General features: G+C 39.7%; 1 protein-coding gene across 2 annotated transcripts; it reads left to right on the forward strand.

Annotated features, from left to right (window-relative positions):
• The first annotated feature begins 3,122 nt into the window (after nt 1-3,122).
• BTG3 (BTG anti-proliferation factor 3) lies at nt 3,123-20,054 on the forward strand. Of its 2 annotated transcripts, none has more exons than XM_036017563.1 (5): nt 3,123-3,332; nt 6,710-6,887; nt 10,284-10,421; nt 16,882-17,092; nt 19,376-20,054. In XM_036017563.1, exons 2-5 carry the CDS (start codon nt 6,715-6,717, stop codon nt 19,616-19,618), a joined length of 765 nt encoding a protein of 254 aa, XP_035873456.1. In that variant the 5' UTR covers nt 3,123-3,332; nt 6,710-6,714; the 3' UTR covers nt 19,619-20,054. The 2 variants fall into 2 exon arrangements, with proteins under 2 accessions (XP_035873456.1, XP_035873455.1); XM_036017562.1 differs by having other exon boundaries at nt 3,123-3,329.
• Nucleotides 20,055-20,061: the final 7 nt, after the last annotated feature.

Below are 20,061 nucleotides of genomic sequence, written 5' to 3' on the forward strand. Positions count from 1 at the left end.
TCCCCACAAATTATTGTGTTATGCTTGTCTACAGAGCCAGATGGTCTGTAGACCATTTTACCTGGTAACAAGCCTCATTCACACGAATCGACAAATCCTAACCAATTGCTAACAAAGAATCTGAGAAGCTGGATTAACATATTTTCTGAAAAAGATAGGACATGTTTGGTGTTTGGAGAATGGTTGGGGCAGGAAATACAAAGTTGGTGTGTCCAGTTTCCATTGCCTCATTCATCAAGAGAATTTGTGTGTGACTTTTGGAAGTCAGTTTCATTGCATGATGTAATGGAGAAAATAATGAAGATTACAAATTTTCTTTATGCTTGTTTTTATAAACACTGCCAGTTTATTGAGATTTAAGAAATTGAAGCAAAGAAAATAGATTTAATTTAATTAACTAACTAGTTAAATATTGGAAAACTGAAGAAATATATTGAAGTGTTGTTTTTTTTAAGGTTTTATTTATTTACTTTTAGAGAAAGGAGAAGGGAGGGAGGGAGAAAAAGAGGAAGAGAAACAGCAATGTGCTAGAGAAACATCAATTGGTTGCCTCCCATGTAGACCAACTGGGGACCTGAGCTGCAACCCAGGCACAGGAAATCGAACCAATGGCCTTTTGGTTCACAGGCTGGCACTCAATCCACTAAGCTGCACCAGCAGAGCTGAAGTGTTTTTAGAATTAAAAAGTTTTTTTTTTAAGATTTTACTTATTTATTTTTAGAGAGGGAAGGGAGGAAGAAAGAGAGAGAGAAACATCAATGTGTGGTTGCTGGGGGCCGTGGCATGCAACCCAGGCATGTACCCTGGCTGGGAATCGAACCGGCGACACTTTGGTTCGCAGCCTGAGCTCAATCCACTGAGCTATGCCAGCCAGGGCCTAGAATTAAAAAGTTTTAATGCCACTTGATAGATGTCCAATGATCCCCAAAGGTTGCACACTTTTTCCTGATGTTGTATAACAGGACTCGCTCTGTTCACTACAAAAGTAACAGTTTTGTATTCAGATTCCAACCTGACGAGTAGATTAAGATGGTACCTGAGATTATTCTGTTTTTAAAATTTAACTCCTCTAAACTCAAAAGAAGAACAGATTTTAAAGAGTTACACAGTTATTTTGTGGGAAATAAGCCCTGATTTTGAAAGCTATTCATAACTTTGGGATTGTGTATGAGTTGTTTACTATGACTCTGGGATACAACCACATGATGTGTGTGACTTTAAAGCCCCTGTGCTATTAAGGTGGCTCATTTTCAAAAGAAACCACTTGTGCTAAAAGCAAACTAGACCTATTAACAAACAATCTTCGTGAACATTTAGATTTCACTGTGAAAATGAATCAGCCGTGAAAGGAAAATTACATTTTGTTGTGTAATTGTTTCAGCCTCCTAAAGAGAAGGGTCCAGCCTTGATAGACCAATTCCTTGGGGCTTTTGTGATTCCAGCTAAGATAAGAAAGGAACTGAGGGAAAAGATCTGAAGAACTGGCCACATTTTGAAACCACACAAGCAGCTATCTTGTGTGAGAACAGTGGAGGAGAAAAAAGAGAGAAGTGTTTAAGATGTGTTTGTTACTTATATGCTTCAGTGTTCAGGTTATGAGAACCTTAAAAATTTATTTTGAAATCAGATTTCAGACACGTGCCTGTGTTTTTTGGAAATGGTATTGCTCTAAGTCTGGGCCACGTGGGCCACAGATTTCTAAACATTACACAAAATAGCAATCTTGAGCTATAGGAATTTCAGAACAAATTTTGAGCAATGTTTGTGGCTTCCTAGCTAGTTTATGAAATTGCAGAGATAAAAACCTTTGTTGGTAAATAACCTCAATCAGATTGTTATGAGTTTAGAAAATGAAAACACCCTCATATCTCCTAGAATATTTCAGGGTATGAATATCAGTACTCTTTTTAAATTGACCAGTCCAGTAGCCCTAGGTAGAAGAGTGTAATTTTTTACAAAATAGTTGTAAAAAATATACAATTTTTTGTACTGGTCTTGGGATTACATATCTTTCGCTAAAAAAATTATTGTTTTGGATTGCTAATAAGCTATAACTACTAACATCAGTAATAAAAATTTAAAGTATTCATGAAGCTGGGCTGAACACATGCTCTGAGGCCTACTGGACTGTGAGAAATCTGGTCAATCTATATGTTGACCAATCAGTTCTTGAGTAATTTACATGTTTTATCAGGAAAGAGTGAAAACTCACTCTTTCAATAGTAATTTTTTAAAAGTAGAAGTATCTTTGTATTTTGGGGGCCTGTTTGGTGTATTCAAGTTCTTTCACAAAACGAATACCATGGTCCCAATTCAATATAATAGGTTGAAAAGATGTTCCTCGTTTTCTTCAGAAAGTTAATGTACCTTTTCCACATTTGTATGTGCTCAAAGATGAAGCTGTGTCTGGGAAATGCTTGAATAAAAGGACCGCAAAAGCAGAAAGCCCAGACTCTCAAGGTCTCATTCATTCAGCCAACACCCTGGAGCCCCTCCTTTTTGCAAGACACTGCTCAGTGCCACGTGGGGGCGGGGGTCGCACAACAGGTAGTCCCTGCTCTGAAGGAGCCATCTGCCCAAGCCCAACTAGGCGCTCTAAATAACCTAAAATTAACATGGCAGCTGCGCAGTTGACATGTCTTCAGTTACTAGCGCGAGGTCAAGGATCAGCCCATAAACGCAGCTTCCCTTCCATAAGGTCCACGTCGCCCCTGCCACCCCCTTTCCTTCACACCCTGGTACTAGAGAAATGGAGGTCTACAGAGCTGGATTTAGAGCTCGCACTCCCAACATACAGGATGTCAGGGCACAGAGGGGCAAGGAGGGACCAAAGCAGGGAAGCCTTAGTCCAGACAGTCCAGGGACGTGGCCCGCGCAACCCCAAAGGCTGTGCCGCAAGTAGGCGGGCGGCAGGAATCCGCTGGGTCTACTGAACGCGACTACACTACACCTCCGTGCTACCCTCGACGTGGGACTGGAAGGTCCGCGCGGGATAGTCGCGGCCCGGGCTCCGGGGGCGGGCTCTCAGGAAAGCCCCGCCCCCAGGGCCCGCCCCCGAGGCGCGCGAGCCCGTCCCGCGCGGCGCCAACCCTTTCCCGGGTCATCGCCCCTCCCCTCTTCCGGCCCGCGAGCCCCCAGCGCGCTGCCTCAGGCTTGCGCTCGCCTGCTCGCTCGCGCTCGCCAGCCCGACGACGCGGGAGCCGCGCGAGCCGGACCAAGCTCGCCTTGCTCCCGGCCGCCGAGTGGCGGCCCCCTGAGGCGGCGCCCTTGGTTCCCCGCCCGAAGACGGTCGGGTTCGCCTTATCTACGGCTCCAGAGCGGCGGCGGCGGCGGTGAGGAGGCCGGGCCGGGGGAGGCGGGCACGGTGGGACTGAGGGCTTGGGGGGGGGGGGAGGGTGGTCCGGCCGCCCCTGCGGCCACGTCGAAGGCTCGCCGAGGGAGGCGCGCGCCGGAGAACCGGGAGGAGCGAGAGATCGAACCGAGTTGCATCGGCTCCGGCTGGGCGCGAAGAGAGGGCTGGGGACCGCGGGGGGCGGCCGGCGGGGTTTCCGCGGGACCCTCGGCGGGATCGGGACGGAGGAGACGCCGCCTTGAGGCAGCTGCCACGTTTCCTTCCTTTGCCCTGCCGGTGGGCGGCCGCCCCGCGCCTTCCCACCCCCCGCCGCCCCCTTCTGCGTCCGCGCGGTGTCTGGGACCCGGGACCCCGGCTGCCCGAGGGTCGCGCCGGAGGGGAGCGGGGTCCTCGAGCCGGGCCCCTCGGAGACTGGCCCGGGCACCCGGGCGGCGCGCCCGCGGGCAGACTGGGGAGGGGGCGCCCCCCGCCGGGCTGCGGGCGGGGGATGGGGCCCGGGGCCCTTCCCCCTGACCTCGGGGAAGCCCCGATCGCACGAGTTGGACGCGCTCCCAGGTCGTTCTTTGAGGAGCGGGTGGAGGTATGGGGTGCCTACTCACCTCGCACTCGGAGAGCCGAGCGTGAGGGCTTAGCGGCAGGTTTCGCGGCCCGGAGAGCCGGTCCCCGGGCCCCGCGGGGACCTCGGCGCCCCCGGCGTCCGGAGCCCGCCTCGCCCGGCCGCCGAGGCCGGTGCCGGGCGCCGCACCCCCGCCGCCGGGCGCCCGCGTCCTCAACCTTGGGAACGTCTAGCAGGGGAGACATTGTTTCTAGAAACGGTCGCGATGAGCTTTTCGTTACACGGAAGGGAAAAGGAGAAAAGTTTGAAACTCCTGGAAGACGGGGCTGGGTTTCCTCCTGGGCTCCGTGCACGCCCGGGTGCGCCGAGGAGCCTCCGGAACAAAGTACAACTTGAGGAGCAGCCTCCGCGGTGACGACGTCCCGGGGTGACGTCACTGTGCGATGTTTAAAATGGGAGCTTTTGGCTCTCCGGGTGGGTGGAGGAATCGCGGCCACTTCACTCAGGGCGCCTAAGCTCTTCCGGTCCCTGTTGGCCTCTGGTTTCTCTCTCCCTGACTTGGTGACTCTGCCTCGTTGTACCTTCGGGTACTCCTCGAGATCCCTGGCTGGGGGGCGGGGTTCATTTTTCAGCTGTTCCAGGCATCATCCCTTCAAACTGAAAAAAAGTGATTCCATATGACTCATCTTGTGTTACAACCAACAGCAACCACTAAGTGGTTATTTCCTTCCTTTTCTCTTCGATACGAAACGGAGCAAAAATAAAAGGGAAAGCAAAACCCCAAACTCAAATATGTAGGGCACCGTTGGCAAACTTAATGAGGAGAAGGATCTAGTTACAGATTCAGTACTTTTTTTTTGAATGTGGTTCCTTGTTTTACTTGGTGGTGTGGAGGCTAATGTAGTTCCATCACCAACTTTTATTCCAAACCATATGTTAAATCGCAGTGGGTTTTTCATTTTCATCCTAAGGTGGTTGGTTGTATATATGGCTTTATAAAATGGGGATGGCTCACATTTTTTTCAGGAGGAAAAAGGCTGCACAGCATTTGTGGGAGGACTGGGGTTGTGTGTGCCTGCACCCTGTTGTGTGCAGCCTAGTACCTGGTGCCTGGTAGCTGGCCATAGAAAGTGGATTTGGCATTCTAGGATTCCAGGAGGAAGGTTTGGGTGTCTTCCCATCCAGGATCAGGGTGGCTATGGCTGCCAGCACACCTCTCAGATAACTATATAGAATTTATTCCACAGTGAGATCCCTTGTTTGAATTTGCACAAGGAGTAAAGGAATCATATTATAAAGAGAGACTTTTAAGAGCAGGTTTAAGAAAAGAAAAAGGAAGCTAACAGAATCACCTTTATTTTTTGAATGTGTGAGAACACAAACTATCGGGTTAGTTGGGTTTTATTCTAAACATAGCAGAGGCTGTAAGTCTTTAATAATTGGCTTCAAAAAAGGTGATGTTGCTTAGTAAATACAGCATCTGAATAACTCCAAGTTACTTCAGCCAAATGAATGAGCTCATCGTATAAAGACAGAATATACATCGAAACAATCCCAGGACATGGTTGTTTCTGCCTTTATGGATTAATCAATGATAAATAAGATCTGCCATTTAAAAAAAATCCTCCTTGAGGCACTTCCAAAATGCAGCTAAATCTCTGATTATTTCTTTTAGTTTGACTTTTCTATAGATGACCCTAAGTTTTCATTCTCTTAAATGTGTTCTCATAGAGCTACTCTTTGTCATATCTGTTCCTGAAAGAATGCTTAACAGAAAGAATGCTATACTGGACTATAGCAGCTTTGTGGAAATATAATTCACATGGCATATAATTCTTAGGTTTAAAATGTACAGTTTGTTGGTTTTAATATATTCATAAAGTTGAATAGCCATTATCACAGTCAATTTTGGGATATTCTTATAACCTCAAAAAGAAACCCTGTATTGACATCGCTCCTCTTTCCTCTCTGTCCCTAGTGCCCCGCTAAACCACCAATCTACTTTGTATCTATATAGATTTACCTGTTCCAGACATTTAATATAAATGGAATTATGCAACTTTGTTCTTTTTGACTTGCTCCTTTAACGTAATGTATTCAAGACTCTCCCAGTGTTGTAGCGTATATCATTATTTCATCCTTTTTGTTGCCCGATAATATTCCGCTGTGCATGTATACACCACACTTTATATGTCCACTCATCAGTAGATGAACATTTGGGTTGTTTCTACTTTATAGCTATTATGAATAATGCTGCTCTGGACATTTGTGTACAAGTTTTTGTAAGCATGTTTTCATTTCTCGATTACATAGCTAGAAGCAGAACTGCTGGTACATATGGTAACCCTTTAACCTTTTTAGGAATGCCCAATTGTTTTCTATTGTGCCTCTACTGTACTTAATTTTAAATTAACTTTTTTTGTGTTTTAAAATTCAAATTATTTCACAGAATTTTAAACTTAAGATATTACAGCTAAATATTGACGCATTTAATAAAAACTGTATACTGTTACGGTATTATAGTAGTTTCTGAGTGATATCTCTGACTTTATTTTAACCAGTAGGAGCAATTTGTTGTGCTCTCTTTACTGAATTTCTTCACAGAGCTAAGTGGTAGGATTCTTAAATAGTATTTTATGAAGTCTTTGTGGCATAAATAGTGATTGTTCTCCACTCCAGATATGAGCCAATGAAACAAGATAAAATTGGAAGGAAGGCGAGCTGCAAGGTGGGATATTTTGCAGAGCTTTATCTTCCACTTTTTATATTTTGTTTTGAGAAAAACTACTTTATCTTTACAGGGAAAATGAAGAACGAAATTGCTGCTGTTGTCTTCTTTTTCACAAGGCTAGTTCGAAAACATGATAAGTTGAAGAAAGAGGCAGTTGAGAGATTTGCTGAGAAGTTGACTCTGATACTTCAAGAAAAATACAAAAATCACTGGTATCCTGAAAAACCTTCAAAAGGACAGGCCTACAGGTAAAGGATTAGATTGGACAATTGGATTGGACTAAGTGAAGAGGCTGATCGGTTTCTAACATGCGTGCAAGCCCAAAGGACTAAAGGAGACCAGTCCATGCCTTTTATAGTTTATCTGCAAAAGCAGAACTCTGGGGTATCTTGGTATTTTTTCCTTACTTATTTTAAAATACATGTATTTGTTGGAGTCCCCCTGCCTGGACTTGGGGGCGGGGGTGATACTTTAGACTCATAGGAGTTAGTCTTCTTGTCTTTATAGTTTGGCTCCTAGTTGAGTACATTCCTCTCTGTTATTACAGGTACTTGGGGTTTTTCACAATTCTAGGGGTACACTAAAGCTATCATCCATAAATGGGCATGGTAGGAGTTGAGGGAAATGGGTCTCCTTGAATCTAAAAGTAAATTAAATGTTACATGTTTTACAAAAAAATAAAAATTGTATGCAAATGGGAATCAAGATGATTAGATACCTAATGCATTCTTTACATAGAATTAACTTTATACTATGCATAATTCTTTATTGTAGAAGCCAGTACAACTGTTTTATAGGTGAAGGCAACTTACCTATGATTCACAACTGGTAAATAGTAGCTTTGAGATTTGAACTCAAATATAACTGACCCTAAATTCTTGTGGTTTTTCTGTACACCCCACTCTGAGAGGGAAGGTAATTCTCACTTGTAGCTGTCTTGTACTCTGGTTTATAAGTTACATTTACAGCTTGAAGTAAAGAACAACAGACTCCTGTGGAACATGTCCTGGCATGCTTACTCCCTGCTATTGATGTTGACCGCTCAGGAACTTAGGTTGAGAATATTCTGCTAAACTCATTGGTTAAACCTCGCCCAATTTGTGGATGTGGCCACAAAAAAAATTAAAGTAGAACAGTTGTGGCTATCATAAGTACAGAAATTCTTGTATTTATGGATATTGTTATCCTGAAAGTTTTCTCCACAAAGCAGCACTTCTGTGTTGTGATGTAAAAAGGACCTCCTTGTAGTCACTGAGCTCTTGCAAGTGCAAGACTATTCAAAGAATGTACACACTAGGTGAAGATACAATTTATTTCTCATTTGCTAAAAGTTAGGTGAATGTGTGTTCTATTGAAAACAGAATCAAAGCAGTGTTATTTTGCCTTTTGTTTTTACCCAAGAGCTTTCTTGGTAAATTGGAAATATGGTGAGTTAAAGCAAAAATGTGGATGTTCTAAATAAAACAATCTCAAGTTATTTTTTATCTTGTCCCTCGATTCTCTTAATTTTTTCTGCACATCTTCATTACTGATAGAGTGAACAGCTTTTGTGAGTTAGAGCTGTTCAGGCTTTTACACATATGTAATTGACATTGGTTGAAGGTGTATGGAAGTGCTGAGCCACCGTACTATTCCTGAGAAAAGGAGGCACTGTCAAGTAAATGCTTAAAGGTCACACAGTGTATAATTTCATTTCCATTACTTCTAAAAACTTGAGGCAAAAAATGTTAGCCAAAAAGGATTAAATTGGCATGTGATCAGAAGTATCATTATTAAGTCATTTTGAAGTTGTCTTTGAAGTAGAAAACAGACTTAATGCTAGGTCGTTAACCATTATAAAAATGAATCAATGATAGGATTAACCAGAGTTAGTATACTCTTCAATGCATAGAGTAGGGTAGAAGTGTTCTTTTTCTTCTAAAGTGTTTATAAATTAAAATTGTTTCTCTGCAATATGTACAAATAGATGCTTTTGGAGGGCAATTTGGCATTATTAAGATCTGTAAAAAATATCCATACTCTTGAACAGTTAAGTCTCCTAAAAATCTATTCTAGGAACTTAATTAGAAATGTAGACAAGTATGTATAAACATGGATGTTTCTTACACTTTATAATTCCAAAAAATTTGGGAAGAACTATACTGGTGACATTAATTGATAGACTATTTTTACACAATGTTTAAAATCCTGTTTTGAAGAGTGGTTAATGGATAAGTAGTCACAGTATATAGAGGGAAAAACAGCATAAAATATGTAAGGTGTGTAAATTTTGTTAAAGCAGATACATACATTTATTAAAGATTTTATTTATTTTTAGAGAGAGGGGGAGGGAGGGAGGGAGAAAGAGAGCAAGAGAAACATCAGTGTGTGGTTGCCTCTCGTGCACCCCACTACTGGGAACCTGGTCTGCAACCCAGGCATTTGTCCTGGCTGGGAATCAAACTGGCGACTCTTTGGTTCGCAGGCCTGCACTCAAATCTACTGAGCTATACCAGCTGGGGAGCAGATACATATTTTTAAGCATAGAGCCTATATCAGTACATAGCAAAAACATATTAAGATTACCCTTAACTAGGATGCGTGGAATTTCCCCCCCCCCTCATCTGAGAATGTGTTTATTGATTTTTAGAGAGAAGGAAGGGGGGGTGGAGAGAAACATAAATCAGTTCCCTCATACACATCCAGACTGGGAATTGAACCTGTAACGTATTCTGATGTATAGATGACACTCGAACCAACTAAGCTACCTGGCCAGGGCTACATGGGCCTTTTTTTTAAAAAAAATGTATTTTTAGATAGAGGGGAACAGAGGGAGAAAGAACAGAAGAGAAACATTCATTGCCTCTTGTACACCCACAACCGGGAATGTGCAAATTGGTCGTGAAGAAAGGGCTGGTGAAATGGCTTAATCTAAATTCACCCAGTACTTGTTCTAGGGCTAGTACCAAAACTTGGGTTCTCTTGATTTCTTAGTTGTTGGTCTATGTATTGGGAGGCATCTTTGAACATTCTCACTTATTTGGAATATTATTAAAAATAAAACCCTTGCATAACAGAATTTAAATGAAATAAGCCAATAACACTTTGGATTATATTTTAATCTTAAGTATGGTTCTGTGTCCTTGACTAATTCTAGTTTTATACAACAGTTACAGGTAAGACAGAGGACATTCTTCTTAACACTTATTTTATTATCTGGGATATATAAGCAAGGCAACACAGATCAAAATTTGTCATGAGAATTTCCAAATACTATTTGAAACACTGGTTGAGGTCTTCTGTTGGAGGTTTTCTTATTTACGAACTTGGCCTATGAAAACATTTGCCTTAAGAGCTCTAATTTCATACAGCTTCCATACTCCTTGCTCATATAATGTACATGTTGAGTAGTTTCTAGGTAAAATGAAGTAGAATCAGTTTTAATGATTTCCCTGGGCTCACACAGATGCCCATTTCTTTTTATCAGCCTGGGTAGTCTTATTGATGCTGCCTTTGCCTTTAGTTCCCATTTATTATCTAGGAACACTTTAAAGTTCTCTGCAGGGATATTTTTTTTCATTCATATTGGCAAATACTAAAAGATGTAGTGAGGCTTATGATCATGATTCGGTTAAAGCTGTTAACATGACTCTACTTTATTGTAGATGCATTCGTGTTAATAAGTTTCAGAGAGTCGATCCCGACGTCTTGAAAGCCTGTGAGAACAGCTGCATCTTGTACAGTGACCTGGGCTTGCCAAAGGAACTCACTTTGTGGGTGGACCCATGTGAGGTGTGCTGTCGGTGAGTTTTTTAATTTGGTGGCTGAACTGATTACCATGCTGGAATTCATTAAATTCTTCTAGGTACTGCCTGCCTGTGTATCTTTATGGCCAGAAGTTGGTTGCTTGGCTTCCTGAGATGTGGATTTTGTAAAGTACTTTTTATGAGGTGATCGGAAGGAACTGGTTACATTTCTATTTTACAGATAAAGAAACTAAAAATCTTGATTGGACAGGGTTTTTGTAAAGAAGTTTACATAACTTTGTAAAGTTTGTAACTTTGTAACTCTATAACTTTGTAAAGAAGTTTATTGTAGATCAAGAAATAAAATATTATAGATCAAGAAATAAAATTGACCTAGACTCCTGTAGGTCAGTTCTTCTTTCATTGGTGGTACACTTGTCTTTCCTGTTTTCAAATTAGGAAATAAGCTAATCTTAAATAATACTGGATAATAAATTTTAGTTGGTCTCTGTTTCTGTTTGTTTCTATTCTTGGCCTCCCTTTTTGATTTTTAAGTGACTGGTTGATATTTTTATGGTTTTGTTTTCATAATGGAAATTATTTTTTGTCTCCTAATGAACAGAATTGTAAAAGGTGAGTGGTAGGTCTGAAATTGAATTGTACTCCATTCATTCTAGAAATATTCAGTTGTGGGCCAGGCTTCTTAGCTGCGGCATTTCTGAAAATGAAAGTGTCATAAGTCCTTCAGGTAGTTCAAAATGTAATAAATTAGAAGAAAGAATAAGCAGATTATAACAGAATGATTTGTGCTATAATAGGAAAAAGTATAAAATGCAGTGGTTGATGGCTCAATGGAAAAATTAGTGCTCTGCTGAGTCAGAAAAGACTATTTGAGTAGGTGATTTGATACTTGAGTCAATCTGGGAAGGATGAGTTGCACTTAACTAGGTAAACGAGGTAGGAAGGACCTTTCCAGGCAGGAGGAACAGGATGAGCAGATGCTTGGAACCCCCAGTGAGTAATTTACTAAAGCTCTTTCTTTAGGATTATTCCTCTTTAATTTTGAGGAACAATTCACCTGTTGACTCTAGTAGAGATGCTTTATGATGTAACCCTAATACATTCCAAATGTTCATATTAATAATAGCCTTTGACTTGGTCTTCCAAAATGAAAGTAGAGGTGAAAACATGTCAAAAAATGTGTGGTGGTTCTTTCACTGAATTTTCTGGCCTGCCCTGGACTAAATAAGGACTCAACTGAGGCCAGGGTGAGACTGGAGACTGACCACTGAAACACTGGCAGAAAGACCTCAGTATATGAGAAATATAGCTATCACAAAGCTATTGTATTAAATTGCTTGCATTTTTATTAGGACTGTACTTAGATGCTGATGGACCCTTCCTTATTAAACACAGTTCTTTAAGTAGTTGTGTAGTTTTTCAACTAATACAAGATTGTAAGCAGCATTTGAAAGGGGGTTGCTCACAGTAGTCAGGCTACAAAAAAAAACTCGGTCATGGTCTGACATAGAGGTGGGTGTGAAGAAGCTGAAGAGTTGGTACAAATGTGTTATTACACAGTCAAATAATGAATATTTAATACGATGACTTTAAATCATTAGGAAAAAGTTTCTATGTCCAAGAATGTTTAAGAAGTTGGGTAATTATATGAGCATTTTGGACAGATTTATTTGAAATGTTTAAACCATGTCACCTGAATTGAAGATAAAAGCTTTAGTTACATGGACATTCTACCTAAGTGGGTACATATTATTATGATGCCAGATAATGAAAAGTTACTGTGTTTTCATCTATCTGGTTAATGTAAGAAAATTTTTGTATTCAGTAGCTTTCTAATTTATACATGATTAAAATTTTGCCAAATAATGGCTGAGATGTGAAATATTTTTTCATGATTAATAGAAAGCACCTTAGGAATGTGGAGCTCTCCGTCAGTGATAACCCCCAAAAGAAAGATGGTTAGCAATTCAGTAGAGATGACACCATAAGTTAGTAGAGGAGATTGAAGTAGCGATTAGTGCTTTTGGACCAAACTAGAAAGAAATAACTGAAAATTAAAATAAACCTCATCTAGCAGTTAGTTATATTATATAACAATAAGTACCTGAATAATAACTAACAATAACTGGAGACTAACTGAAGGTTGTGAAAAAAACTGAAATGCACTCAAAGATAACATTCTTCATAGTCTGAGTTTACATCAGGATAAAAAATTGGAAGGGTGCAGAGTGTTGGGAACTTAAACAGTTAGTGAAATATTTGAGAAGATACAGAATGGATAGCACATCTTTCCAATAAAGAGAATTTGGCAGTTGTATTATCTACTCAACATAGTTCTATAACTTTTTTTTTTTTTTTAATTTTCTGGGACTTCAGGCCAAGATGGAGGCATAGGTAGACACACTGTGCCTCCTCGCACAACCAAGATAGGGACAACAGCAATTTAGAAACAGAATAACAACCAGAACTGACAGAAAATTGATCTGTATGGAAGTCGGACACCAAGAAGTTAAAATAGACACATTCATCCAGACCGGTAGGAGGGGCGGAATCAGGTATCCAGGTGTGGGTCGAGGTGCGGAGAGCAGGGAGCATTGGGACCGGGTGCATAAGGCATCCGGGGCTTGCTAGACCGCAGCAGGTGGACCCTGAGTGCGCAAGCGGCAGCTGGCAAACCGCAGCCGAGGGGTGGCAACTGGCAGACCCAGCAAGGTGGGGATTGTGAAGCAAGGCACTGCATACAACTCAGGATCACAGCGCTGGGAAATAGAGCCTTGGGGTACTGGTTGAAAACACCTGTGGGGGTTGAGGCGCAGGGAGAGATTGTTGGAAAGTCCCACGGGGTGCACAAGCCACCCACATGGGAATTGGCACCAGAGGGTCCCAGTTTGCTCGGAGGAAGCGGTGGAAGGGACTGGGGTCAGATGGAGAGCAGAGCAAGTTCCATTGTTCCCTCTCGGACCCTGTCCCCACACACATCACAACCTAGTGGCTGGGGTGCCCCGCCCTGGTAAACACCTAAGGCTCCACCCCTCATACATAACAGGCGCTACCAGACCAAAGGTGGGGGGGGGGTGGCTCAAATAGAAGTGAAAGCCCCAGAACCTGTACTTTTAAGTGACAGAGAGATAGCCAGCCTATGAGATGCACAGTTCAAAGCACTGGTGATCATGCTGACAGAATTGGTTGATTTTGGTCTCAATTTAGATGAAAAAAATGAAGGCTACAATAAGTGAAATGAAGAAAAATGCACAGGGAACCAATAGTGATGGAATGAAAGCTGGGTCTCACATCAGTGGAGTGGACCAGAAGGAAGAAAAAAACCATACAATCAGAAAAGAATAAAGAAAGAAGAATTTAAAAAAAATGAGAGGCTTAGGAACCTCCAGGACATCTTGAAATGATCCAACATCCGAATTATAGGGGTACCAGAAGAAGAAGAGCAACAAGTGGAAAACTTACTTGAACCAAATAATAAAGAACTTCCCCAGTCTGGCAAAAGAAATTGACTTCCAGGAAGTCCAGGAAGCTCGGAGTCCCAAAGAAGTTGGGCCCAAGAAGGAATACACCAAGGCACATCACAATTACATTAGCCAAGGTAAAAATGAAAGAGAATCCTAGAAGCAGCAAGAGCTAAGGAGACTAACTTACAAAGGAGTTCCCATCAGACTGTCAGCTGATTTCTCAAAAGAGAACTTGCAGGCAAGAAGAGGCTGGAAAGAAGTATTCCAAGTCATGAAAGGCAAGGACTTACATCCCAGATTACTCTATCCGACAAAGCTTTCATTTAGAATGGAAGGGCAGATAAAGTGCTTCTCAGATAAGGTCAAGTTAAAGGAGTACATCATCACCAAGCCCTTATTTTATGAAATGTTAAAGGGACTTAAGAAAAAGAAGATCAAAAACGTGTATAGTTAAAACGACAGCAAACTCACCGTTATTAAACACACCTGAAACAAAAACAAAGAAACTAAGCAAACAACTAAAACAGGAACAGAACCACAGAAATGGAGATCACATGGAGGGTTAGCAACAGGGGATTGGGAGGAGGAGAGAGCAGGGGAAAGGTACAGAGAATAAGTAGCATAGATGGTAGATAGAAAATAGACGGGGAGGGCAAGAATAGTATGGGAAATGTAGAAGCTAAAGAACTTATGACACATGGACATGAACTAAAGGGGGATATGGACGGGAGAGGGTGTGCAGGGTGAAGGGGAATGAAGGAGGGAATGCGACAACTGCAGTAGCATAATCAAAATATATTTTTAAAAAAAGAGGCAACTTGGATACAGAAAGAGACACCAGGGACACACGTGTCTAGAGGAAAAACCATGTGGAAGTGTCAATAAGAGGGCAGCCATCTGCAGGCCAAGGAGAGAGGCCTCAGAAGAAACCAACCCTACTGGCACATTGATCTTGGATTTCCAGCCTCCAGAGCTGTGAGAAAATAAATTTCTGTTTAAGCCAAAGAAAATTTTTTTTTCTGTGATCCTTTCTTTTCCTGATAAAGAGCCTTAGATACTATTGATTTGCTTCAAATTAACTAAATTGACCTTAATGTTTTAGTAGTGTATCATTAAAAAATGGAAAGGTTAAAAGTGGTTCATTACTGATTGTAAGGAATTAACTATACATTCTAATGTTACTGTAATATAGTAAAGCAACTTTACTTACCATGAAGAGAGCACTCATACCAAAATACTACAAAACGAAAGATGTAGAACTTAATTGAACTTGCATGTCAAAGAAATCTGAGTTAATACAGCTGATCCTTCAGTCATTAGCTGTCTGCTCCTGATTTGGGTTTCTGTTCCTATAAAGGCAGGGATTTTTCTCAAATTTCCTGCCTTTCTGTTTTGCTTGAATTTTGACTCCATTAATGGACAAAATTGAAGGTAGGCCTAAGCCCATTGTTCATATTGACATTAACATATGAATTAACCTTTGATAGTATCATGATTTGCCTAGCCTTTAAATGCTGGAGAGGACAGAAGGGTAAATTTCCATCGCTAAAAACCCTATGCTAAGTAAACTTGAAATAATAATACATGAATTCTGTATTGTGAGGAACTTGCCCAACTGTTCAGGCATCTGATACTAAGAAGAATCACCAGCAGAAGACCAGCCAGTATCTAACCGGCTCGAGTTTCCTCACACTGCAAATAGGAAACTGAGGCCTGGAGAGACTAAATTACCTGCCTCTAGTCACAGAACTAGTTACTGGCCCAGCCAGAACCAGAAACTTGTCCAGTGCTCTTTCTGCCATCTTGTAGCAAGTCCTTTTATGAGGTAAGCTGAAAAAGAACAGAAGTTATGCTCCACATTCAGGTAGCATTTATAGCCCAATTCAGCCTGTGCAAATGGAAGATAGCACAGGTATATGAATACACAGAACTCACTTACGAGACTACTTGATTTCTATATAAACTTTCAAAAGCTTTATTGCAGTTAGGCTGTTTATTGTAAATATCTTGATTTAGAAGTAAGTTGAGAGGTTATTTGGAATGAAGTTAATTGATGTCTATTGTAGTTAACTTTATTTTTATTTAAGTTGTATTTGTTTTTTAAGCTTAGAATCACTTTTTCTAACTTTAATTACATATTGTGTAAGAATTGCCTAACAGTTAATATCCTTTGTCCTAATATTTACTATAAACTGTTTCATCATGTTTATGTTGTACAATCTATTTAAATAAATTTGTGGATTTTTCCTTTGGCCTCTGAATGAAAATGACTACTTTTACTGTTTACTGTGCTGTATTATACCCTTATTGCAGAAATTGTTTTCCTTTTTTGAAATAACCAACAACCAAAGTTACATATTTTGACAACTATTTTTCTTAGATCAAGTCTTTAAAAACATTTTGGAAGTATAAAAAGGCTTATTTGACTCTTTAAAAAATTAAAATGAGAGGTGAATAGTTACGCTAGGAATCACTATGAGGTATACAGTAGTTCAAGTAGTTCAAGCAAAACCCCCTTTATTTCCTCAACCACCGTTTTTTCTTTACCCTCAGCAGTTGCCTCAGTTCTTATTTTTGTCTGAATATAAGAAACATAGGCCCCTTTGTGTTTAGTCATGATAAAAGTAAATGTCATAAGAAATACCTAGTTGATTTGTGACTTGAATTACTAGGATCTGTATTATAGGGATCACTTTAAAATATATTAGATTTTACTTTAATGGTACATAAAAAATGTAATCAAAACAATGAATTTCTCTTTGATGTTTGAAATAAGTGTTTAGGTGACAGTAGAAAAGAAAATTGAAAAAGAATAGAGTCACTTTTATCTGAAGTTAAGTGGATCAGAAGTAAAAAACTGTGGCCTGCCTGCTGGCATGAAGCTAGGTTAGGATATTATATATGTAAGATCAAGTCAGAGGAGGGTCCCTTCTTTGCTCTGGAACAGTGACATGTCCAGACCAGTTTGTTTCTGTGGCCATGTTGATGTGACTTCAAGGTTTGTAAGATTGTTTTTTTTTTTTAATTCTTAGGTATGGAGAAAAAAACAATGCTTTCATTGTTGCCAGCTTTGAAAATGAGGATGAGAACAAGGATGAGATCTCTAAGAAAGTTACCAGGGCCCTTGATAAGGTTACGTCTGATTATCATTCAGGATCCTCTTCTTCAGATGAAGAAACGACAAGTAAAGAAATGGAAGTGAAATCCAGTTCAGTGACTGCAACCCCAGGCCCCATGTACCAGGTAACCATGAAACAGCTTTATATTGAAAGTCCATGAGGAGGGCTTGCCAAGTCATTTCATGTTGTTCAAGGTTTCTCTGATTTGAGATTCCAGATTACAGTTGTCTTTCCACATGAAGTTCCCTGAGATGTAACTAGGCATCCTGAGGTACTTTATCAAAGGTCAGCTTTACTACCCAATAAGTAGGATAAACGTGTTTCAAAGAGTGTGTGGCAAAGAGAAAAATAAATGTAATAAAACGTTCCTGGTATTTTTAAAATCCGTACTGTATTCAAAAATAACCACTCATTTTTTGTAGTCTCTAGCACTTCTAGTTCATACCTTTGGGTTTAACTTTCTTGTTCTTTACTTTTCCATGTTCTAAGAGAAATCTCACTAAATTATATTTAGTTAATTTTCACTCAAGCCAAAATATAGTACCTCCTTCACTTTAACAGTTGAAGAGTTAATGTAGTTACCATGCAGGCTCTTACAGGATATGTTCAGTTATTTACAATTTATACCCCACATGCCAAAGAACATTTAGTATACTTATAAAAATTCTTAACAGTAATTCTCAACCGAAAAGATATTTTAGAGTAAAAAATATTTAAAGAAATCTTTGAGTTGAGCCTTATTCTGTGCTTGAACACTTTTCTAATTTTAAGCACAGCTGAACTTTGAATGATATGGGTATAACTACACGAGTCCACTTAATGTGGATTTTTTTCAATAAATACCTGTATTGTTTTTTAGTCCGAGATTGGGAGTTTGAGGATGTGGAGGACCGACCATATGCATTAATCTATGCCATTTTATACAGAGGATTGAGTATTTGCAGATTTTGATATCTCTGGGATCCTGGAACCAATCTCCTGCTGGTACCAAGAGACAACTAGTTAAGCTTTTAAGGGAGTCAAAAGTTAATACATCAATATTTACAGGAGAGGGCGGTGTATCCAACCCCCATATTGTTCATGGGTCAACTGTATACTTTTAAATATGTTTTTACTATTTTGGCCTTAGACTTAATGAAACATACCAAGTTTACAGTGGAGTTGGGTTTGTGCTGAAATGAGAATTTAGACCTTCATAAATAAGAAATAAGAGTTACCAGTTTTGAATATGAAAAACGAAACCTTTCAATTTAACATACATTTATATAGTGAGCATTCTCTCAGTGTCACTTCATTTTTGATTTCTCCTTTTATTTTTTAGTTGCATTATTCTTCCTAAGTTTTAAAGGAAGATTAGTTCTAAAGATTACTATATTGTATATGTGTATATGTGTATTATACAACACCTGCATCTGCTTTTAAAAACATCAAACAGGATAAAACTGTAATAGTGACAAGCCTTTCCTCTACCTCCAACCACTACTAGTCCCATGCCCTTATAGTAATTCCCACTTATTTTTGTATTCTTTCTGAGAGATTTTGTATATAGTAAGTAACATTTTTAGGACCTTTGCCTTAAATATGGTGCGTTATGATCGATTTCCCCCTCTTTGTATAATTTGTTATATATTGCAAATTACCATTGTTAAATTGCCTGGAAGTCATTCAAATATGTCCAATTTTACCTCAGAATTTTGTTAGTTATTTAACAAAGCAAGAATATAAATCCCAAATTGAACTGATTGCTGCTAATATTTTATAATTAAATTGCCTTTTAATATTTAGATTTTACTTTAAAATTAAATTATTTTCCACCCACATTGAAAGACTGTTAGGATAAAATTATAACAGGAAATGAAAGTCTGTTGTGCTTTTTAAATAAAACATTACTTTTTTCACATTATTATCTACTAACAAAAAATTTTTAAGAGAAGAAGAACCACCTAATGGGTATCTGACACCATACACAGAAAAATTTTAATTTGGAATGGATCACAGACCTAAAAATATAAGCTGAATCTCTTGGTGTTTTTGGAAGAAAATATAGGAGATTTCTGGTTGCTTCAGAGGGCTATATTTGAGTTTATTCATTTTCACTTACTTAGAAAACACTGGTTGATCACCTGTTTTTAACATATAGGGTGGGGCAAAAGGTTTACAGTTGTTTGTATGGAAAATAATACAATCATTTATAAATAATACAAGAATAAACTGTGTATTATGTACTCAAAACTATGAACCTATTTTTGCCCCACCCTATATTTACACTTAACCTTAGGAATGTCACTCTGTGGGTGAGTACTTTTGTTTTTCTTTAACGAGGAATCTGAAAATTCACCTGGTTTTTACATAACACATGACTAATTTTTTTTCTTTGAATTGACTTGCTGTTTTCTCTTTCTTACAGATTTCAGAACTTATATTCCCACCTCTTCCTATATGGCACCCTTTGCCCAGAAGAAAGCCAGGAATGTACCGAGGGAATGGTCATCAGAGTCACTACCCTCCTCCTGTTCCATTTGGTTATCCGAATCAGGGAAGGAAGAATAATAAACCTTATCGTCCAATTCCAGTAACATGGGTGCCTCCTCCTGGAATGCACTGTGACCGAAATCACTGGATTAATCCGCACATGTTAGCACCTCATTAGCTGCTTTTGATTCTGTTGGTGTTGAGAGAAGGTAGAATAAGCCTGACTACATATTAAAAGTTAAAAGTTCATACTCATAGTAGTAAAGTTAGATGGGTTAAACCATCAAACTTATTTTTATAGAGAAGTTATTGAGAATAATCTTTCTTAAAAAATATATGCACTTTAGATATATTGATATAGTTTGAGAAACTTTATTAAAGTTAGTCAAGTGCCTGAGTTTTTAATATTGGACTTGAGTATTTATATGTTGTGCATCAACTCTGTTGCATACAAGAACACTGTAGGAGTGGACGATCTGTTCTAGCACCTTGGAGCATTTACTTTGTGGAGAGTATGTAAGTTATTTATACACAAGGAAATATATTTTATGTTACTGTTTAGAAGAATTGTGTGAAATCATGTAGTTGCAAATAAAAAGTAGTTTGAGGCATGACAATGTG

The sequence above is a fragment of the Phyllostomus discolor genome, chromosome 2 (assembly GCF_004126475.2).
Source record: "Phyllostomus discolor isolate MPI-MPIP mPhyDis1 chromosome 2, mPhyDis1.pri.v3, whole genome shotgun sequence".
Lineage (NCBI taxonomy): Eukaryota > Metazoa > Chordata > Mammalia > Chiroptera > Phyllostomidae > Phyllostomus > Phyllostomus discolor.